Genomic DNA, 22,433 nt, shown 5'->3' on the forward strand with positions numbered 1-22,433 from the left:
ATCATCTAATTGTAAGTACCATCTTAAGATGTTATTAGAGAGTTGTATTAGCATTTTAAGGGTATGCTGAAATCACGCAAATTATCGACATTTACATCATTTAAATATCTTCATATTTTTGCTTCAGTGTTGAATAGCTCAGAAAAAAATCGTACAACGCTCAATGAGTATGCAAATTAAAGATAAAGATTCGCGTTTTCGAATGCTGAAAATCGCATTTGTGTGCGATTTTTATTTTACGCCGTGGAGCTTTGCAAAGTTTGTAAAAAATTTTGAGATTTAACGCATTCCCATTTGAATCTGCGCAACTTCGTAAACAATTTGTAAATCGTTTAATAAATTACCAATCTTGAAACTAGAGATTTAAAACTTTAAAATGCTTAATTAAACATTTTTTACGGTCATTTTTGACAAAATTACACTCTCTTGAATTTCGCCTATTTTGGGGAGTCAAAATATGAGATGCTTTAATTTGGGTGTCAATTGCGCGCGCGCGCGCGCGTGTGTGTGTGTGTGTGTGTGTGTGTGTGTGTACATATATATATATATATATATATATACAAGGTGTCTAAAAAAAAGGTTCACATATTTTGATAGCATATTGATCAAAGTATTGATCAAAACAAGAAGAAAAGGTCTAATTAACATGGGTCCTAAAACTAATATCTTCAAAGATACAAGCTATTTTGTTATTTGAGCTCTTTGTCATTTTCTTATTAGTCGTGTCATCTTTAGTGTGTCTTTAATGTGTCTCCTGATATTTACATTTGGTTCGCAATAGATACTACAAGTCAAACGACATTGCGTAGGCCTTGACGAATGTGAGCAGCCCTAGTAAACAAAGGAATGTTTACTACTGTTGCTATACGAGAGTTCGCCATTACGAGATTGATATGGCTATGGGGACGCTTAAAGACTTTGATGTATTCAACACCCGTCGATGACATCCAAACACTGCAGGATCGCATTTTCAATGCGTGTCGGCAAATTTCTGACCAACCAGGTGTAAGAGTGCGTGATTCTCTAAGACGTAGGGCTAAAACATGCGTGAGAGTGAATGGCAATCACATAGAGCAACTCCTCTAATACTGAGTCAGCATTAAAATTTTTTGTTTTTTTTTTACAAAAAGGAGTTTTTATTTTGTTATCATATGTATATACATTCAGTTTCTTTATTTCAGTTTTTTTTATAGAAGATTAATGATTACATTTCATATTAAAATAAAAATTGTTTTTTATCACTGTTTATTTTTTATTTTTTAAGGCACCTAGAAAAAAGATATCCCCATTGTACCCCACTCTCCCCTACTCCTTTGTTCATTACATTCTAAAGATGACACAACTAATAAGAAAATGACAAAGAGCTCAAATAACAAAATAGCTTGTATTTTTGAAGATATTAGTTTTAGGACCCATGTTAATTAGACCTTTTCTTGTTTTGATCAATACTACCTGCTATCAAAATATGTGACCCTTTTTTTAGACACCCTGTATATATATATATATATATATATATATATATATATATATATATACATATTAATTGACAACGACAATACAGATACGTTGCTATCTAAGTATTAAAAGGATCATATAATCATGAACTAGGCCTACTACACAATAAAAAAATAAAATGCTAATTTAACACTTTTGTATGTCCCAGAAAGGCCACTCTAAATTTTAAGTTAAAATAACACAAAAGTTAAGTTAAAATAACTCTTATTTTAACTTAATAACTTTAAATAAGAGCTATTTTAATTTAACTTTTGAGTTGTTTTAACTTAAAATTTAGAGTGGACTTTCTGGGACATTTTATTTTTTACTGTATAGGAATACCATTTAAAGAAAATGCATCAATAATACGTCATAGGTAACATGGAAGTCCATTATAAACGTATGTATGCGTCATACGATCCTGAATGTCGATCTGTTTTAGATAAAAGATGTAAAATACAAAGTAATGTATCTAGTGACGTCAGAAGTTTGACTTTATATCACAAAAATCAAGTAGTTACACTAATTTTTTAGAATAAAAAAAATGTTTTATTTCATATTCTTACAGCTAATCTTAAAAAGTTGTCAAAATATTATAATTTTTTTCTTTTGTGTATTTTTAGAGCTATGAGGGTTGAAAGTTAGAGTATCATCGGCATTAGTATTAGCGTTTGGTTGCACGTTTTACAGTAGATCTTAATGTATTTCTTTTGAGTTTCATTAAATCCGTTATGTAAAATCTTTAAAAGTCACAACCAATCTCGTTTTGTGACAATACTCTAACTTTCAATTCTCATAACTCGGAAATATACATGAAAAAAATTCTCTTGCAGTATTTTGAAAAGGTCTCGAAATCAAATACAAGAATATGCAATAAAAAATGACGGATTTTTGTGATGCAATCCAAGGTCAAATTGTTAACTAAATACAACTGTCACTAAATACAACACTTTATACCTTACCACTTTGTCTAAATATTTTTCTTAAAAATGCATATTTTTGCATGTCATTCAGCGTACATTTCAGCTGGAACATTTCGAACACTATATGTATATGAGCGTGTGTAATGTGTATATGTATATATTAAAGAATTATACCTGTTTCCAAGCTTTAAGCAAAGTTTGTTTCTTCTTTTCATCCAAGTTCTTAATTGTTTCAAGAATTTTATTCTTATCATTTTCAACTATTCTTTTCTTTTTTAATGTGTCATTATATTGTTCTTCTTCTTTATCAAGGAGATTAATTGCCCGTGTATTTATATTACGGCTTAATTTTTCACGCGTTTTTTCTAGAAAAATTACTTTTTGTTCCATTTCCTCTGGTTTATTAACTTCGAAGTCATATATACCACCTAAAAATATATATAATACATATATATTATTTATAATCAAGCAATTTATTTCTGTAAAATTACCTTTCTTTCCAAAGTAAGGTTTCTCTTGCTCAATCCACTCATACTTTCTTGTGAGCTCCAAAACTTTTTGTTTACATTCCGCCGCAGATTTTTTGATATCATTCATTTCATGATTTAATTTTTTAATATCTAATTCCAAATCTTTATTTTGTTTAGTAATATCTTCTTTTCTCGTTATTAACCTTTGCATATCTTTGTTCTGCTGATTAATAATATCCTTTTGTTTCTTAATATTATTCTGCAATTCTACAACTTTACTTTTGGTTTCTTCGAATTCTTGTTGAAGAGTTTTTCCTTTTTCTTCAAATCTATTGCTCTTTTCATTTGCTTGAAGCAATTGTTCATTACCATTTTCAATACTTTTTTTTAATTCTTTTATTTCTAATTCAAGCGTTTCTGATTCTTGTTCTCTCTTCTGCCATTCTTTGCGACTTTGTTCTGCTTTTTTCTTCAAGATATTTAGTTGGTTTTCAGCTTCTTTCAATTGTTTTTCACGAACATTTACTGCATCCTTTAATTGAATTTCTATGTCCTTTGCACGTTTTGTACTTTCCTTTTCTAAATTCTTTGCCGTGGCCATTCGTTGTGTAAGCTCTTCAATAGCTGCATTTATAGAATCCACCTAACAATATACATACATACATACATACATACATACATACATACATACATGTGTGTGTGTGTGTGTGTGTGTGTGTGTGTGTGTGTGCGTGTGTGTATGTATATGTATTAGGGTGGTTCTTATTTACTTTTGAACAAAAATTTTTTTTCAAATTCTTTTTGCGGCACCCTCCAAAATGGCACCTCTTCCAATCTACAAAAAAATAATCCTTGCCAAATTTCAACTCGATCGAATAATAGGAACCCGTGCCGCTAGCACGGGCTGAATATTTGAGTTTCCTTGTAAGCTTTCAACGTATTCAACTGTTTCTACAACGTATTTTCCACAAAAATCGACATAGAGAACTTTTCTTTTTTTATATATATCTTATTCTTTTGAAACGTTTGAAACCTTATACATCTTATTTAAACAATTAGGTGATTGTTAATACTGACTAAAACAAAAATAAATAATTATTGTTCTTGGATTTTTTGAGTTGATAAAATGATCCATGGACTGAAAAAGTATTATTAATATTAATAAAGCTGTTTTTTACATTTAACATTACAAAATAACTAATAATTATATTATAAATGTAATTGTTAGTTGTTGACACCATCTTTAATAAGTCCAAGTCATTGCTTATACAAAAAAAGCTTGCAGCAATATTCTAAAAATATTGTATACTGTACTTTACCCAAGATCAGTATGCGCCACCGTTATTAGATGGACACGGAGAGTTTTACTTCTCATAATTAAACAAATTGTAAGATAAAAATGGTGCAGTGTTAGAGAATTTTCTGGTGTTAATTTTTTTACTCTTGATGTTTTAACAGTGGAATTTTCCCTATTCGTTATTACGCACTATTCATTATAATGACTTTAAGAAATAGTTTGCGTGACAAGATATAAGAAATTAATCCTAGCAAGTTATTGGAAGTAAATTGCTATCTATTAAACAAGTTTTGAGTGTGCTGTTTTACAATCTTTAATTAGCAAAATTCAATATACGAGACAGTGTAGGATTGATAATGCAAGAAGCGAGAATTTAGAGAAATTAGAAACAGCTTGAGCTTAGCTTCTTAATATCTCCATTCTTCGTACAAAGCTTCTAATTTAGCAAAGCAATGCTTCACTTCTCTAGTTAGGATTGACGTTTTCTCTCGGAAAACTAGCACACTTCTTGTATCACCAATCTTGCATTATCCCGTACACTCAAGTTTACTAATCGAAGATTATAAAACAGTATACTCAAAACTTGTTTAATAGATGGCGGCAATTTACTTCCAAAAATTTATCTGGAATAATTTTTTATAAGATATATCTTGTCACGCAAATTATTTTTTGAATTCCTTTATTATGCATAATATCAAATAAGAAAAATTTCATTATCAACTTCAAGAGCAAAGAATTAAAGCAGGAAAATTCCCTAATTGTGCGCCTTTTATTTTATCTTATGATTTTTTAAATTAAGAAAAGTAGAATTCTTTTCGTGTTCGTCTAATGACGTGTTTTGTTCGTGGGTAAAGTACAGTATACAATATTTTTGGAATGTTATTGCAAACTTCGTTCTGTATAAGTAATGATTTGGATTTATTCAAGATGATGTTAACGACTAACAATTACATTTATAATTATTAGTTATTTTGTAATATTAAATGTAAAAAACAGCTTTTTTAATAAAAACATGTAAAATTAGTCTCGTTCGACATTTATTTTATCCCCTAAACATACTAATAATATTTTTTCAGTTTATGTATCAATTTTACCAGCTCAAGAAATCAAAAAACGTAATAACTATTTATTTTTATTTTAATCATTAACAATTCACCTAATTGTTTAAATGAGACGTATAAGATCTCAAACGATGCAAAACAGCAAGACATACATATAAAACAAAAGAAGAGTCCTCTAGGTCGATTTTTGTGGAAAATCCTTAAAAACCAATGAAAGTTTAATACAAGAGAATTCAAATGTTCAACGTACCGGCGGCACAGGTTGTTGGATCAAGCTGAAATTTGGCAAGGATTATTTTCTTGTAAATTGGCATCATTTGGAGGGGTACCACGGAGAAAATTCAAAAGTTGAAAAATAAGGATCACCCTAGTATACCTATACACACGCACGCACGCACACACAAATTAATAAAATAAAAATATATAATATTACAAATTTTTTTATGAAATATAATTTCTAATATTTCTAATAGCTAAAATGTTCCACAGATTGCACGATTTCATTTGATTTCTTATGATTTCATCTGATTATACAATGATTTCACAATAATTACATAATGATTGCATATATAATTTATAGATTTTTAATAATTAAAAATTATTTTATTTAACTAGAAATATTATTATTGATTGCTAATTTCTTTCAAATAAAATTAAATTGAGGGGTAACCACCTAGATATATGATTTCATCTAACTTTACCATTACATCTGATTGCAAAATGATTACATGGGGATTTCATAATAATTTCAGGGACACTGTCCCACGATTACATTAAGTGATGAATCCTTTGCGCCCAACCTAACCTTGATATGTTGCACAATTACAAATAAAGAAAAGTTTAAAATTAAACATTTTAATTTATGTATCTAACTATACAAGCAAAAGTTTTTCATATTTATATTTCTCATGTTTATATTTATATTTAATTATAGAGGAGACCAGGGCAATTCAGGAGACGGGACAATTCGAAAAATGGAAATAGCTTTTTATGGGTACATACTAAAAATTTACTTTAAATACTGTAAACGCGTCCTAATATAACGATGCTGCTAACAAAATTTTGTTGGTAACGGTGTCATATTGAAGTCGTAGTAGTGAAAAATTGTTTTGCGACAGTCGAAGTAATTTCTGATAGTCAGCATTTCTTCAAAATTTAAGTAAGATAAATACGATTCTTTTTGAAAACTTTGAATGTATCGTATCCATGTATTTGAAACATTTCATGTTTATTTTTTACTTTGTGATGTCTATTTTTTGTCGATCATACGCAATAATGCGCAAAGTTGATGTCTGGGCTATTCGAAACGCCAAACGTCGAATCGTCGTTCAGACGATTTTTTTCTTTCATATTTACGTTTTATGTATCAAATACACAATTTAATACTCAATAGATGTAATTACATAAAATACGAATAGTCCCTGACTTGTTCCAAAAACGCTAAAGCAATAAAATTCTTTATTGTGCGTTTGTATTCTTTTATTGTAACATTTCTTCATAATACTATATATCCTTTTCTGTATGAAACAAAGTCTTGACAATAGCTTTTTTTTCATCTTAAAACATAAATTTCAGAATTTTCGGACTAGCTTCGAATTATCTCGGGCTCGGGACTATTCAAAATATTTGGCATTGGTCGACATTTTTACATGTACTTTAAAGCAAGTATATTTCTGTGTTCTATCTATAATGACATTGTGAAGGGGAAGGTTCAACCTTTCAAACCGTCTAACTTTTTTTATGAATATAGGATTCAGGAGACGCAAAAGAAAAAAAGTCTTCCGAATTGCCCCGGTCTCCCCTACTTATTAATTTATGTACGAGATGTTTCATTTTAACTAGTCTATCTCATATCTAAAAAAATATTTTCAAGAAATATTTTAAACAAAAGTTGTATAAATTGAAAAAAAAAAAAAATAATAGTAAGATTAATTTTTAAAAACAATCAAATTTTCCAAATCACACAAAACTCATATTTTTTATAAATAAAATTATATTTTCTTTAACTTTTTTCATAATATGATTCTGTTAATTATTCTGCATAAAAAATATTAGTTATTAAAAAAAGTTTGTAAAAAACGTTTTGTAATTTAGAAATGAATAAATAACTTGTATAATATTAATACTTGTGATAGCGCACTTTTACCCGCGTTGACTCTCATTAGCCTAATTGTAATTACTAATTTTATTTAAAAAACAACAGTTTATAATATATTTTATAATTGTAGCATATTTTATATAAAATATAAAATATTTTAAAATCTATTTTATATAATCCATACTATTCATCATAATAATTGAAGAAGCATATTATGTAAAGCAAATAATTGCATATCTTGTATATATAAACATATAAAATATTTACAGATTACATATATATTACAGATTATATGTATACATACCTCTTCCTTGATTTTATGATAACTTGTTTGTTGTAATTTCTGTCGTATCATGCTAATTTCATAAGTTAACACATCATATTTCTGTTTCAACAATGCATATTTTTCTGCAGTTTTTACAACATTTGACAAATCTGTTTCTATATCTTTTAAAAGCTGTTCTTTGTTATTTAATTCATTCCGAATTTGTTTTAATTCTTCCAGTTTTAATAAAACTGATCCAGATTTCGCCTGAGCACCGCCAGATAATGTACCAGCTGGATCATAAAGGTCACCTTCCAAAGTAACACACTTTTTCATAATCCTTTCATGAAAAGCTATTTTTTTAGCAGTTTCCATGTCTTTGCATATAAATATCTGACCAAATATCCACGTCATTGCTGGCCTAATTTCATCTGGAAAATCTATAAGAGATAAAGCAGGTTGAACATTCTCTTTTCCAACTAATTTTTCAGCCATAGTGATCGTTTGTTGATCCATGAATCTACCAGCCACTCGATTCAGTGGAATAATTGTAACTCGTTGTTGTAATTGTCCATGTTGGAGGATTTTCTTGCTTGTGGTCTCAGTGTCGACTATTACATTATAAAGCTAAAACACAATTGCATTCGTGAAATAAAAAAATTTTTTTTAAATATACACTCATGTAATTTTAAAAAATCAATGAAATTGAAAATTTTTTAAAAGAAATAAAATACTTTAAAAAATTTATTTGAAGTATATTTTAATACAATTTATTGTCATTATTTTTTGAATGAGTAAAGTTTAATTCCCAAAATATTCAAGAAACATAATCAAAAGGCTAATAAGTGTTAGTACGATACTCTATGCGCAAGTTTATTGTTTAATTAATATTTACGATTTTTTATCTGTTTTGATGAAAATGACCCAAAATGATGCCAAAACATTTATTTGGATTATAGTCTGTATTCTTATAAATACGGAATACAGATTTTAATAAAGGCTGTATTCTGAGCAGTAATAACTTATGCACGGAGTACCGCGCTAACACTTTCATTAGTCTTTTGACTACGTTTTCTAATTATTTTTTGAGTTATTAGACTTGAAATTTATCATTAGCGTAATTACGAATCAAAGTGCACTATGTGGAAATAGTTTATAAAAATATTTCATTTCTAATTTTGAAGCATTAAGTATAAATAAATTACACACTCAAATAAGTGGAATTTCATAATTTTTCATAATAATTTTTTATTTGTACAATTTAAGATTTACGTACAACAACAAAAATTAAAAGATAAACATCTATTAATTGTAATTTGTAATTTAACACTACAAAATATTTTATTGCGTGCTGTTTGAAACCTTCAGTAGGATTTACAAGCAAGCCTCCATTTTGACGAAATTAGGTTCTAAAATTTTGTACTTGATCGTAAATCAAATTGATTCTAACAAGGGGAGGACGCGGTGACTTAGCCTGGGATTTTGACCCCAATTTTTTAAATTATTCTAGAGATGAAAAAAAAGTTTACGTCTCCCGGCGTTTGATTGAATAAGCCTTTATTTCGGAGTAATAAATTTGTGAAAATTGGCCATACTGCGGCGCGCCATATGAGCCTTCCCGGTAACTCTACTTCCAACCAGTGCAGTTGGTTCCGTGAGTTAGGTGTTTGTTTCACGATTATAGGATCCGGGTTCACTCCTGGAGGTGGGCAATAATTTTTTTTTAATGAGTATTTTTATTTGTTTATTTATCTTGATGATATTGATATAGTATGCAAATTTTTGAAACAAAAAATTTAATTTAATATCACATTCTAAACATTAATTTGAATTTAATTTTAAGGGAATTTTAATTCAATATTTGAAATAATAAATAAGTAATAATAATATAGATATGTTATATGTTATCCATTACAAATAACTTATTATTATTATTACTTATTTATTATTTTAAATATTAATTGAAATAAAATTCCCTTAGAATTAAATTTAAATTAATGTTTAGAATGTGATATTAAATTAAATTTTCCATTTCAAAAATTTGCATACTATACCAATATCATCAAAATAAATAAATAAAAACACTCATTAAAAATGAAAATTATTGCTCACCTCCGGGAGCAAACCCGAATCTTATGATTGTGAAGCAAACACCTAACTCACGAAACTCAACTGCACTGATTGGAAGTCAAACCGGGAAGGCTCATATGGCGCGCTGTGGTATGGCCAATTTTCACAAATTTATTACTTCGAAACAAAGGCCTATTCAATCAAACGCCGGGAAACGTAAACTTTTTTTTTCATCTTTAAAATAATTATAAAAATTGGAATCGAAATCCCAGGGTGAGTCACCGCGTCCTCCCCTTGTAAGTTGAATAATATTTGTATTTCATAAAATATTATTTATGCAAAATAATAATTTTATTTACTAAAAACAATTATAAATTTCTATTTAGGAAACGACAAAATAATATTTTTATAAAAACAATTTTTAATATTTGTTATTATAAAATTAATGTTTAACTTAAACACAAATTATTTTCAATGATTTAAAAATAATGCTATCCTTTTCTTATAACTTTTAATACTTAGTATTATAAAATTAATTGTTAATCAACAGCATTATTTGTAAATCAAAATAATAGCTGATAAGTAGGAGAGTGCTCGTTCTTTGATGTTCAATTCATAGCACTTGATAAAGCACTGTGAAAAATTAAAATCTTACATGTAATCTATTAATTGAAAAAAATATTACCTTTCCACCTGCAGCAACTTCCAAGGCGTACGCGGCTTTTCTGTCCTTCACATTAATTAATTTGCACACAATACCTTTTACAGATTTTGCATTGAAATTAGGTTCAGGATTTTGATACTGAAATCTTGTTCGAGGATATCTTGATTCAAATTGATCCAATTGTTCACGCAACGGTTTCATTTCTGCAATCAAGTTATTTCTTTGGTTTTTCAAATCTTCCAAATAACCATCCTTGTAATTCAACTTCTGCATTTCATTTTCCAAATTCTTCAACTCTTTTTCTTTCTTCTCTAAATCCATATTGTATTTTTTATATTCGGTCCCAGTATTATGCATATCCTTTTGTTTTTTGTTCAATTGCTGTTTGTTATGATTTAGTGTCATCTCACATTGTTTAAGCTCAGTCTGTGCTTGTGTTACGTTTTGCTTGGCATTTATTAATTGTTGTTCCAACGTTGCATTTTCACCGTCTTCGCTCTCTAGTAGACCTGCACTGATCTTCTGATATTTTTCTTGTGCTTCTAATACTGCATCGGTATCTTTTTGACACATTTCCTTCAAGTTCTGAAAAAGTCCTCCAACTTTCTCTAATTCTTTCTCCTTTAAAACAAGTGCATTTTTATCGTCTGTTATATTAATTTTTATTTGTTCCGTCGTTTTTTTCATAGCTTTAACATTTTCCTTGTTACTGTTTACTTCGGCTGATAATTTGTATTGCTTCTTTTCATATTCCTGTAGCTCCTGCTCCAAGGCTTCTAACATACTACCTTTTTCCTGTTAAAAGATTTCTTGATAATAATGTTTTTTTACTATGTACTTAACATTATCATTTAGACTTCAGAACTACTATAGAAAATTATATATATACATTATATAAAATGTTTGGCAATATGTGGGAGAAAATTTAAAAGAGTGATTCTAGATGATAAAATAAGTAAAAATAATAAAAGTGCGATTAAGGCTGAAGTTCACTTGACTACAAATGCTTTGAGATGTTTATAGCGTCAAATGGACCATAGCTTTAAGCTCCTGAATAGTCACTGTGGCCATATTGAAATTGTGACATAAGCGAAAAATGTGTAAGTTTATTTGCATGCCAAGTGTAAATAGAGAATTTAAACAAAATAAAATAATAAGATTGTTTTAAAACAATTGTAAATAGGGCCTTAACTCTCTCTTCAAACCATGACAATCAGTAAGTACTCGTAAAAGATATATGAAATGAAATCTATTCAGGCAGAAAAATACACAGATAGTTGTTGAAAGGAGTGAAAAATATACTTTTACATATAAAATACAAAGATAATTTTATTTATAACCTAAGAATTTCGTAAACGCAAAACGTCACATTTTCACAATGAAGTACATAATAACGAAATGACATGCAAGGCAGTATAAAAAGATCTAATACATTTCAACATTAAGATCTTGACACAGGGAAATTTAGAGGGAAATAAAGGACTCTGATTAATTCTCCTATACATTATGCAAAATTCTATACTATTGCTATGGATATAAGCTACCAAAATAAATTTCACCTTTATCAATCTAACAACCAATAACCTTGATATATATATTAATCATAAAAAATTACCTTACAAAGAAAAAAAAACATACCACTTCTTTTTTCTTTAATAGTTCAGCACACTTTACTTCAATATTCTTGATTTCTTCTTGACCAGCAGCTATATCTTCAAATTTTGAATCTATTTTATTTTGTACAATCTTAACATCTTCTTCTGTCTTTTGACTATTACTGAGAGCAGCAACATACTTCCAAGCAAGATGAATTCGTTTGCTATGTTCAAGTTCTCTTTCTATACCTTGAAATTCTACATATCTTGTTCTCTCTTCTTTTAATTTGTTCAACTTTGGGCCTATCTCTTCTTTCAAAATCTAAAACAGTAAATAAATATTGAGAAATCAAGCTGTTAGTGCACAATGTTCAGCAATAGGTAGGAAAAAATTTAAGGATATTAATAAAATAAGACAAAGATCAAAAAAACAAATGTACAATTAAAACCATTTTGAAATTATAAATGTTTAAATATTCACATGTTTTGGCACTTTTTATGACTAGATAAATATTCAGAATTACGAAATCAAAAATAAATTTTAATTGAGTTTTTGTTTTCCAATTATATCTAAATATTCATGTGTTTTAGGCACTTTCTACATAAGTATTTAAATATTTAAAATAGAAAATCAAGAATAACAAAATTTTGATAAAAGCTTTATTTTTTAATTATAATAGTTAAATATTTATGTCCTTCAGGCATTTTTACATAAATATTTAAACATTTGTTTAAAAAATTATGCTTTAATTATAAATTTTTTATTCTTATCTTATTGTATCATCTAGAATTATTCCTCAAATTTTCTTATACCCATCGCTGAATACCATTGAACACCACTGGACACTATATAAATGTTAAATGTATTAACATACGTTATTTATCTCTTTTAATTTACTATCCTTTTTTTCTATAGTGATCAGTGATAATTGCTTCTTCTTCTCATACATTTTTGTTCCCGCCGCTTCTTCAAGCATGGATAAAATTTCTACTGGCTTCATATTCAACACTTTTGTTATTCTACCTTGCATAATCAAAAAGTGTGGATTATTCACGTTTAATTGAACAGAACAGAACAAATCTTGCACCCGTTTATTTGGTACATTTGTCCCATTGATCATGTACTTATTTTTACCACCAATCACCACTTGTCTAGTAATCACAATTTCCTCATGCTGTTCATAGCCCATAGGAGAAGACTCTCTGTCATGATTGTCAAATGTTATTGTTACACTGGCCTTTTTTATTCCTGCTTGACCTGTTTTATACACCAAGTCTTGCAATGAAGTAGCTCGTACCTGTATTAAATTAAATCAATTTTTTTAGTAATGTAATTTAGTACATTAATATAAATCATTTATAATTTAAGAGATGCCAAATATACCAGTGTGTGCAAAACAAATACGAATAATTTCATAGAATAATTTTAATGCATATAAATAAGATTAGCATTTAATGCATAAATTTCTTTGTTATTGTATAAATTTGTTATAATTTTAAACTAAATATTTTTAATAAAATATCATAGTGTCATAATAATGCTTCCCGCCAAATTATATTACAGGAATGAGGCTATGTTCATCGTGTGATGTTTCGAATAAAATTCTTACCAAATAAATACATATATAATGGATGAAATAATTTACCTGGCCAAGATTCGTAATGCCCAAAACAAAACATATTGCATCCAAAATGTTTGATTTTCCGCTACCATTAAATCCCGTAATTGCGTTGAATTCCTTGTCAAATCCGTTAATTTCAATTCGTTTACCATAGGACTTAAATCCTTCCAATACCATCGATTTGATATACATGTTGAATTAATAACAGAATATCACGTTACAGTATACTTAGATCCTTTCAGATCCTTTTCAACACAACACAAAGATGATTATTCCAAAATTTAAATGTTTCAAACCGACAATTCACAAAAATCACAAACAGCGGCAGGTTCAAAAATTCGGGAGTATCTCGTCTCGTTTAACTACGTTTGCACTTCGTGATTAACAACAGCCATTCATAGCGGCAGAAGCCTAGAGTTTTTCTACTGTTCAAACACTACGACTGGTAGGGTGCCATCACATGGGGCGTAAGGCCGATACTATACGTGTCGTATGTATGTATGTACACTTAAGGGGGTCAATCATGAAACTTTTTCCCTAAGGCGAAAACGTGAAAAGTGAAAAATTTCTCCATTAACTTCAATGGTAAAGATTTTCACTTTTCACGTTTCCGCTATAAGGAAAAAATTTCATGATCGACCCCAAGGGGTGTATTCCGAAAGTTCTATAGAAAATAGTCTTTTTAATCATAAGGTTGGCAGCACTGTAACTAACTACGTTGTGTTCCGTAATGTAAGTTGATTATCGTTTGCTCACGTTGGTTTGCAAAGATCAACAAAGAGGTTAGTTTAATTTCTTATACTTTAATTATTTATAAAATAATTATAATCATGTATTATTGATTAAAATATTATTTACTAAAAATAATTTTGATTTTAAAATAGGAATTCAAAAACACAAGACTTTCCAAAAACTGCATGAAAACTAACTGCAAAGTTTTCTATCTATTTATAATGTTTATAAACAATTATTGGAGACATTGCACTGTAGTGGTGCTCATTGAACAGAGGATATCAGCATCGGTGAAATATTTCTCAAGTTTGAACCAGATTTTGTTAAAGCATATTCTCCATATGCCAACTTCTTCGAAAATATAAAACAAATGTTAGAGGAATGTAATCCAAATAAACAACGGTTTTACGTCTATTTAAAAAATTGCCACACAAAACCAAGGATGTAGACAAGATCAATGCCATATTATCGGTTTTCTTTAGCTTTCACTTATATTTTTCTAAAAAATGGATTTACTTATATTTGATGAATTATTTTCAAGTTCAAGTGAAAGTTCTGACAGTGAAGAAGAAATATTAGATATTATTTTTGAGAACAACGAAAATCATCCTAGAAGAAGAAAAGCAAGAGTTCAAAATTTTATTGAAAATGTAATTTATGAATACGATAATAAAAGTTTTCAAGAAAACTTTCGGTATGTATATAAAATTAATTTATTAATCTTATATGTATGTACAAAAATAAAAGACAAAAATATTTATTTTAGAATGCAAAAAACAACCTTTAATTATCTTTTATTTTTATTACGAAATGATTTAGAAGAAGAAAATTATTCTGGAAGAATACCCATGTCTGCAGAGAAACTGTTGTACATAACTTTATATGTGTTAGCAACACCAGATTCATACAGGTTAACTAGTTAAATTAAAATAATTTTTTGTAAAGGCATGATTAATAATTATTTAATAACCATATAATTTAATTAAAGGTCGGTGGTTACAAAATTTAATGTTGGCAATGCAACAGCTTGGCGAGCGGTACGAAAAGTTGTCAAAATTCTTTGTACATTTAGGAATTATTTTATTCGATGGCCAAACAGAAGAGAAATAAATGATTATAGTCGAAGATTACAAATTGAATACGGTTTTCCTGGAGTTATTGGAGCTTTGGACGGGACGCACATTTGTATATTAGCTCCATTGGAAGACAGTTAATCTTATATCAACAGGAAAGGAAGACACTCTAATCAGTTGCAGGTACATATATTTATTATGATTACTTGATTAACAACATGTGTTTTAAAATATTTAAAATAATCTTCTATACAGGTAGTATGTAATGATAAATTGCAATTTTTACATTGTTATGCTGGTCTTCCTGGATCTGTGCATGATATGAGAGTATTTAAGTATTCAGGATTACAACAAAAATGTAACGACCAGTTTTTTCCTGATAACACCCATATTATTGCAGACTTAGCTTATGTATTGCAAAAGCATATCACGGTGCCATATAAAGATAATGGTCACCTAACTGAGCAAGAAATGAATTACAATAGTGTTCTTTCTAGAACTAGAATGATAGTAGAAAGATCAATCGGCTTATTAAAAGGACGATGGAGATTTCTGTTGGATAAAGTACCAATGAGAAGAACGGATTTAATACCATACTATATAATAAGTTGCTGTGTTTTACATAACATTCGTCTACTGCAAGGTGATAATTTTGATTATTCAGTTATTTTCAATGAAAACTTAGCTGCGGGACCAGAGCCAATGGCAGTAAATCAATTTCTACAAAATGAAGGACTAGTAAAAAGAGAAGAAATAAAAAATATGTTGAATACTTAATTTGTACGCACAATACTATGTAAAAGTTTAAAAAAAATAAATTACTGATATATTGAAAATATTTGATTTTTTATTCAATTGCAATATATTATTACATTATTATTACATATTATTACAGTTTTTATAACTAAACTTTTTATGCACAGTAACAACTTAGCAACAACGCTTTTCCATGCTTTTCAATAAGGCTTTTATACTACAATTATAAATAAAAAAAAAACTTTTGTAACATTATTTTATAGAAGTTATAGATTATTTGCAGTCTTTTTCAAAATATATTCTATATTATTTATATGGTAATACAGAAAAACTAATACAGAAAGAATTATTCTTGAATAGATATTAATACAAACATTTAACAGATTGAGAAGATTTCTACTGTTAAAATATTTTACATTCTTTGTTAAGAGATATATAAAAATTTGATTTTATACCTTTAATCGCACGTTCATGTATTTGATTTGAAACATATAATGTATAATTGGATACTCCATCAAATAATATTAATTGTTTGATTGTATTTACATTAACATTTTGTGATTGAAGCTGTTCTGTAAACAATTAAATCGAATAAATTATCTCTCCGTTCTTATCTAAAAACATGAAATATTAAAACAAGCATGCAAGCTAAGCTACTACAACTTCTCCAACTACTTAAACAGAATAAACTTTATTATGCATTATTAGTGCACAAAAACGGACATAATTTAATTTACTTACAATTAATAAATTAATATTAATCAAAACTTAGGATTTTTATCTCCGGAATTCTTGGAAATCCATTTTTTGCTTTTTGATTCCTATTTTAAAATCAAAATTATTGTCAGTAAATAATATTTCAATCAATAATACATGATTACAATTATTTTATAAATAATTAAAATATAAGAAATTAAACTAACCTCTTTGTTGATCTCTGCAAACCACCGTGAGCCAACGATAATCATAAACTTAACTTACATTACGGAACACAACATAGTTAGTTACAGCGCTACCAACCTTATGACTAAAAGGGATATTTTCAATAGAACTTTCGGAATACACCCAAGGACTTTGATTCTGTCCATGGGGAAATTTTTCAAACTGAGAAGTCACCACTTTCTATATACTCGCAGTTCATGATTAATGAAACGACTAGAGCTTATTGGTCGTTACGTTAATTATGAATTGTAAGTATGTAGAAAGATAGCGACTTCTCAGTTTGGAAAATTTCCCCATGGACAGATTCAAAGTCGCTGGGTGTACAACAAATTTTTTAAGCATGTTGATTGGCTGCATAAAAAATTTCTAGAGACTCAAGAAATTTTCTATTTTGCAGCCAATCAACACGTTTAAAACATTTGTCGTACGACACGTGTAATAGCACCCTAATGGCTCTGGCAGACCAGCGCGATTTGCGACACGCGACGCGCGATTATCCAATAGGCGTAAGTCTTTTCAAAAAATTGTAAACGCCTATTGGATAATCGCGCGTCGCGTGTCGCAAATCGCGCTGGTCTGCCAGAGCCATAAGGCCTGTCGCACATAAAATGCATAACGGAGTATAAGCGTAGCATAAGGCCTCTGGACCAATGGGAATCTTGTGTAAATCAATATGGCGACTTTATGCTGGATGCTCATTGGTCCATCAGTCTTATGTTATGCTTATGTTACGTTATGCATTTCATGTGCGAGACCCTTAATTTGCGTAGCGTAATTTGCGTATTCTAGTAATTTCTAAAATACGTTACGCCATTTTAAAAGCCTTCTTTCACATGAAGCGTATTTTGCAGATTTTCAAGAAATGCGTATCTAATGCAACCAATTGCTGATTAGGGTTTCTCTTGTACTCTCTAACAGAAATGTTAAACAAATTGACGATTGGTTTTTGTAATTTACGCGTCTCGAAAAGTACGCTTCATGTGGAAAAAAGATGAAAGAGCAGTGGCTGCGCTAACCACTGCATAAACCAATTTTTTATCTTGCAGCCAATCAACATGCTTAAAAAATTTGTTGTACATACGACACGTATAATATCGGCCTTACTCCCCATGTGATGGCACTCTCTATGTGAAATCGCACCTTGGCACACTGGCACACACCGGTGAGGTTCTCTACGGGTGCCGTCACATAAGGTGTAACTTGCGTAAGCGTAAAACCCGTATCAGGGTGCCGTCACATGAGGCGTAACTTGCGTAAGCGTAACTTGCGCCGACCAATGATATTGTTTTACTGGAACATTAGCTTCCGCCTAGTTACTTTACGCTTTTTACGTTATTATCGTTACGAATCCAATTTTCTGCGTAAGAAACGCTGTGTATACATGTATTGGTAACACATGTATTACTTAAATAAGCAGAACAAAATTGAAAGATAGATAATGATATCAGGGTAAATTAAGAAACAGTTTTATATAAAATTTATTATTTATAATAGCTATTCTGTAATAACATTCTGTCATATCCAATCTTCTTGCGATATGTTGATACAAAATTTTAAGGTTATAGTTGTACATTAATAGATATGTCCGTGTTGCTTGAATTTCTTGCATGTAAAATACTTTTTTTTTAAATGCCTAACATATATTTATTTCGTTTTAAATATATAAATTTTTGAAAATTACAAGTAACAGGAATGTAATCTAATTTGTATGCCCGCACAGGTTAGATTCGCACATAGATGATTCACACATACTAGTGTGCAGAGTATCAGTTCCACATGAGGCGTACTTTTCGAGACGCGTAAATTACAAAAACCAATCGTAAATTTGTTTAGCATTTCTGTTAGAAAGTACAAGAGAAACCCTAATCAGCAATTGATTGTATTAGATACGCATTTCTTGAAAATACGCGAAATACGTTTCATGTGAAAAAAGGCTTTTAAAATGGCGTAACGTATTTTAGAAGTTACTAGAATATGCAAATTACGCTACGCAAGTTACGCCCCATGTGACGGCACCCTGACTTGACTACTGACCATGGTGGAAGGGATAGCATGGTGTGCTCAATTTGCAGCTTTCTTTCTCTAAAATCTGCGCTCTCCGTCGTTTTTCTGCCTCTTATTCCAGAGGGCTGCCAATTGTAAAAAGTATTTCACTTTCTAAAGTCTGTATACCTGATATAACTGTCTTTGTCGGACGTTTTCTATTTTCACTCTGTCTCTTTTCTTGCAGATAGTTACCGCTGTAAATAAATGTTATTAAATACAACACGACACGAAAGACTAACTGCGCTCATTGTAAAAAATTATTAAAAATTAAACAGTTTTTGTAAAATATAAAGATTAATAGTATTTAATAATAAAATAATATTTGAAATAACACTACAAATATAAATATCGTAATAAATTTTACGGTAATTTTAATAATAAAAAATAAAGTTCTTAAAAATTTTAAAAACAACTATATACAAGAATTTTTTCCAAAACAAGAAATAAATAGAATTATTAAGTCCACAAATCATTACAGAATATCAATTTTTTGTAAATAAAAAATTATTGAAATTTGAAGATATTTTTTCATTAAGAATGAAAAGAAAAAAATAGTTAAGATAGTTAAATTAAATTAAATAATATTCATTGATTTTTTGCTTGAGCCACGTGTTGCTGTTTTTGAATGAACTGACTAAGACAATCTCTACCGACAAAATGTGTAGAAATAAGTCATTATTTTTTATGCAGGTTTCATGATAAATATAATAATTTATTATACACAATTCTTATATTATACAGTTTTTAGATACACATAATTATTTATTATTTTATACATTTCAAAGTTAAAAAGCTAAGAGCTAAAAGTTCTATTTGATTTTTTTCATTTTTTTCTTGTTTTTGGTGGCGTTCAACACATTGCATATGTTTCCTCCAACCTTCGATTACTGTAATAATAAAACAAAACATCATTGTTTATTGTATATACCAAGAATTTCGTGGCACATTAAGATAGCAAATTATTATCATCAGTAATCGTTCAATGTTGTTCTTACCTTCTAAATCGACCCTTCGGTGATTCTACATCTATCATACATTCCTGTATATTCGATGGATCATCAGGGCTGACGAGTAACTCGGAAGACTGCATGTACATTTTCGTGGATAACGGGAAGCGGAAAATCTTCGGCTATGACTTTGAAGTCCATGTTACTTTCATTGTCACTAAAATAGAAAACATAAATGTTACTTTGATAATGTTATGCAAAAAAAGGAATGTATTTTTCAGTAATTAATACATTAATTATTATTTATTCATGTTTACCTATTTTCCGTTTTTGGTAACAATAATGTTGGAACGGCAAAAGCGACTGTTTTCGAATGTCCAGGAGGTCGAATCTTTTTACTTCTCACAAACAAATCTTCTGTGAAGTGTGCTAAGCATATATTTGCTGAAAATTTAAATGACAGAATAATAGTTAAGTTAACTAACAATTAATAAGTTAACATTGTCTTAGTTTACATCAAGCACTTGATGTGTGCTATGTAACTTCCTATTAAATTATTTTAATTTCGAGAATATGTATAAATGTATACATGATACGTACATTTAATTATCTTGAAACATATTGTATCAGTTTAATATACTATTCTTTAAATTTATTGCAAAAGTTAAGATAATTAAATAGAAAATTGTTGGTTAGTATATATATCAAGTAATTGGTGTTAGGTTAGGTTGCTCTATTAAGATACGAATATTTACAATATTTTCTTTTGGAACAGTATTGGAATGTTGTGTGTGTGCCTGTGTGTGTAATACAAATTGCAATGAAAATAATGTCATTACAAAAAATTGGCTAATAATATTTAATAAGACTTACCATTCTTAATATTTTTCGACATAAAACTCTCTCCGATTCTCTGAATTCAGCTTTCACGCATTACTGCATTTTCCGGAAATCGGAAAAGCTTACTTGCGCCGGCAAGCACGTTTCGTTGCAATTTTTACACGATTTCACTACACAACGTACCATTTTTACTTTATTTTACAATAAAGTTTAAAAAATAACCTCAAAACACGTGTTGTTACTATGGACGCTATGAAGCAAAGACGCTGAAATTGGAGCAATGACGCTGGCGGCGCTGGTATGACAGAAAAAGACGCAATGCACGCACTTGTACGTGTGACAAAGATGCGACCATCTAGGTTCAGCAACTTTCCGACATTAAATATTTCATTTTTTCACAGTTGGCAGCCTTCAGGAATAAGAGACACTTTGCCATGAAAAGGGGCGTGGTTTAGCCAAATTGAGCACATCATGTTATACTTCCACCATGCTACTGACCATGGTAGAAGGATAACATGGTGTGGCTACGGTCCGATTCACGCTCACAGCGCTCACCAGCGCTCACTGTACTCACGACGCTCATGATCGGTCCGATTCGTTAGCATGCTTAAGGCGCTTGACGACAATAAACGTTTCGGACCACTTGTAAACGCTACTCATAGGAATATAACCTAAGATACCTTTTTTTTTTTTTTTTTTTTTGGTACGATGAGGGAAATGCTCATGGCACGACAGGCTGGCTAGACCTGACAGTGTTGGACTCGAGTCAGGACAGTGCTAACCCGGCCACGTAATTTCAGCGACCAGGCTCGCCCTAACCCGCCTACCAACTAAAGACCTCACTGAGCCACCGAGCCCCAGATCGAAGGAAGGCCCCGGCCAGCAGTGCGCTATTTCATCAGTAGCCTTCCCCCGGGGGTCGGAGCGTGAGCCCCCCGACGCGCCAGTTCGTCAGGTTGGGAGAGGACGTGCCAGGGCGGCGGCCGAGATACGTCAGCCGCCGCCTTGTCCACCCCGGGGTAGCGCCGTGAACAACACCGCACGCCCCCCCGCGCTCCTTTAGGGCAGGAGGCGAGCGCCGAACTTACCTGTTCCGCGCCAACCCCCTACCTAAGGTCCAGTGGTCCCGAGGGGACCGACCGGGCCTACCTCCTATCCTCGCGCGGCCGGCACGCCGGATGAGCGGAGACCCCTACTCATCGGGCGGCCCAACAGCCAGGGTCCTCGTCTCCTGGGCATCCCCGAGCGCAGGGGCAGCCGGAAACGAGGCCCAGGATCGCGTAATGACCCCCCCCCCGGGGAGTCACTTCGCGGCCCTATCTCCGAGGATAGGCGACCCCGGGGGAGAAGGCATCAACGCCTTCTCCTCCCGGGGTCTCAACGCCTTTCTGAGAGGCGTGCTCGAGTCTCGTCCCACTCGCTTCTCCCGTTGCGGGAGAGGGAGGGGCTCGAGCACCACCTTCGCCTGGGGGAGGTGCGCGGCGCTCGGACTGTCGAGCACCTTGCACCTCTTTTTTGTCGGCGGACTCGTCCGGAGC

The 22,433-nt window shown here is 30.8% G+C and overlaps 2 protein-coding genes and 1 long non-coding RNA gene across 6 annotated transcripts in view; 1 reads left to right on the forward strand and 2 right to left on the reverse strand.

Moving 5' to 3' along the window:
• Nucleotides 1-14,412, reverse strand: part of LOC105198283 (structural maintenance of chromosomes protein 2) — a 15,450-nt gene extending 1,038 nt beyond the window's left edge. Inside the window, exons 1-8 of one of the 2 annotated variants that reach the window (XM_039452325.1) lie at nt 14,274-14,412; nt 13,584-14,038; nt 12,813-13,235; nt 11,981-12,259; nt 10,364-11,137; nt 7,648-8,235; nt 2,909-3,530; nt 2,592-2,845 (exon numbers count right to left, since the gene is read on the reverse strand). In XM_039452325.1, coding sequence (XP_039308259.1) covers nt 2,592-2,845; nt 2,909-3,530; nt 7,648-8,235; nt 10,364-11,137; nt 11,981-12,259; nt 12,813-13,235; nt 13,584-13,751 — 3,108 coding nt within the window. In that variant the 5' untranslated portion in view covers nt 13,752-14,038; nt 14,274-14,412. Of the gene's footprint in view, nt 1-2,591; nt 2,846-2,908; nt 3,531-7,647; nt 8,236-10,363; nt 11,138-11,980; nt 12,260-12,812; nt 13,236-13,583; nt 14,105-14,273 lie in introns of those variants that run through there. The other variant, XM_026141470.2, reaches the window with a different exon arrangement.
• Nucleotides 14,222-16,170, forward strand: LOC120358349 (protein ANTAGONIST OF LIKE HETEROCHROMATIN PROTEIN 1-like). Of its 3 annotated transcripts, none has more exons than XM_039452329.1 (5): nt 14,222-14,341; nt 14,444-14,985; nt 15,058-15,201; nt 15,280-15,547; nt 15,620-16,170. In XM_039452329.1, exons 2-4 carry the CDS (start codon nt 14,798-14,800, stop codon nt 15,503-15,505), a joined length of 558 nt encoding a protein of 185 aa, XP_039308263.1. In that variant the 5' UTR covers nt 14,222-14,341; nt 14,444-14,797; the 3' UTR covers nt 15,506-15,547; nt 15,620-16,170. The 3 variants fall into 3 exon arrangements, with proteins under 3 accessions (XP_039308263.1, XP_039308264.1, XP_039308265.1); XM_039452330.1 differs by having other exon boundaries at nt 15,765-16,170; XM_039452331.1 differs by having other exon boundaries at nt 15,364-15,547; nt 15,765-16,170.
• A 402-nt stretch (nt 16,171-16,572) lies between these two features.
• LOC120358350 lies at nt 16,573-17,182 on the reverse strand. Its single transcript, XR_005575300.1, has 3 exons — nt 17,044-17,182; nt 16,862-16,941; nt 16,573-16,692 (listed from the first exon to the last, which is right to left on the reverse strand). It is a non-coding gene; the product is annotated as an uncharacterized LOC120358350 (long non-coding RNA).
• Between the last annotated feature and the right edge of the window lie 5,251 nt (nt 17,183-22,433).

This window comes from Solenopsis invicta, chromosome 8 (genome assembly GCF_016802725.1).
Source record: "Solenopsis invicta isolate M01_SB chromosome 8, UNIL_Sinv_3.0, whole genome shotgun sequence".
Classification (NCBI taxonomy): Eukaryota; Metazoa; Arthropoda; class Insecta; order Hymenoptera; family Formicidae; genus Solenopsis; species Solenopsis invicta.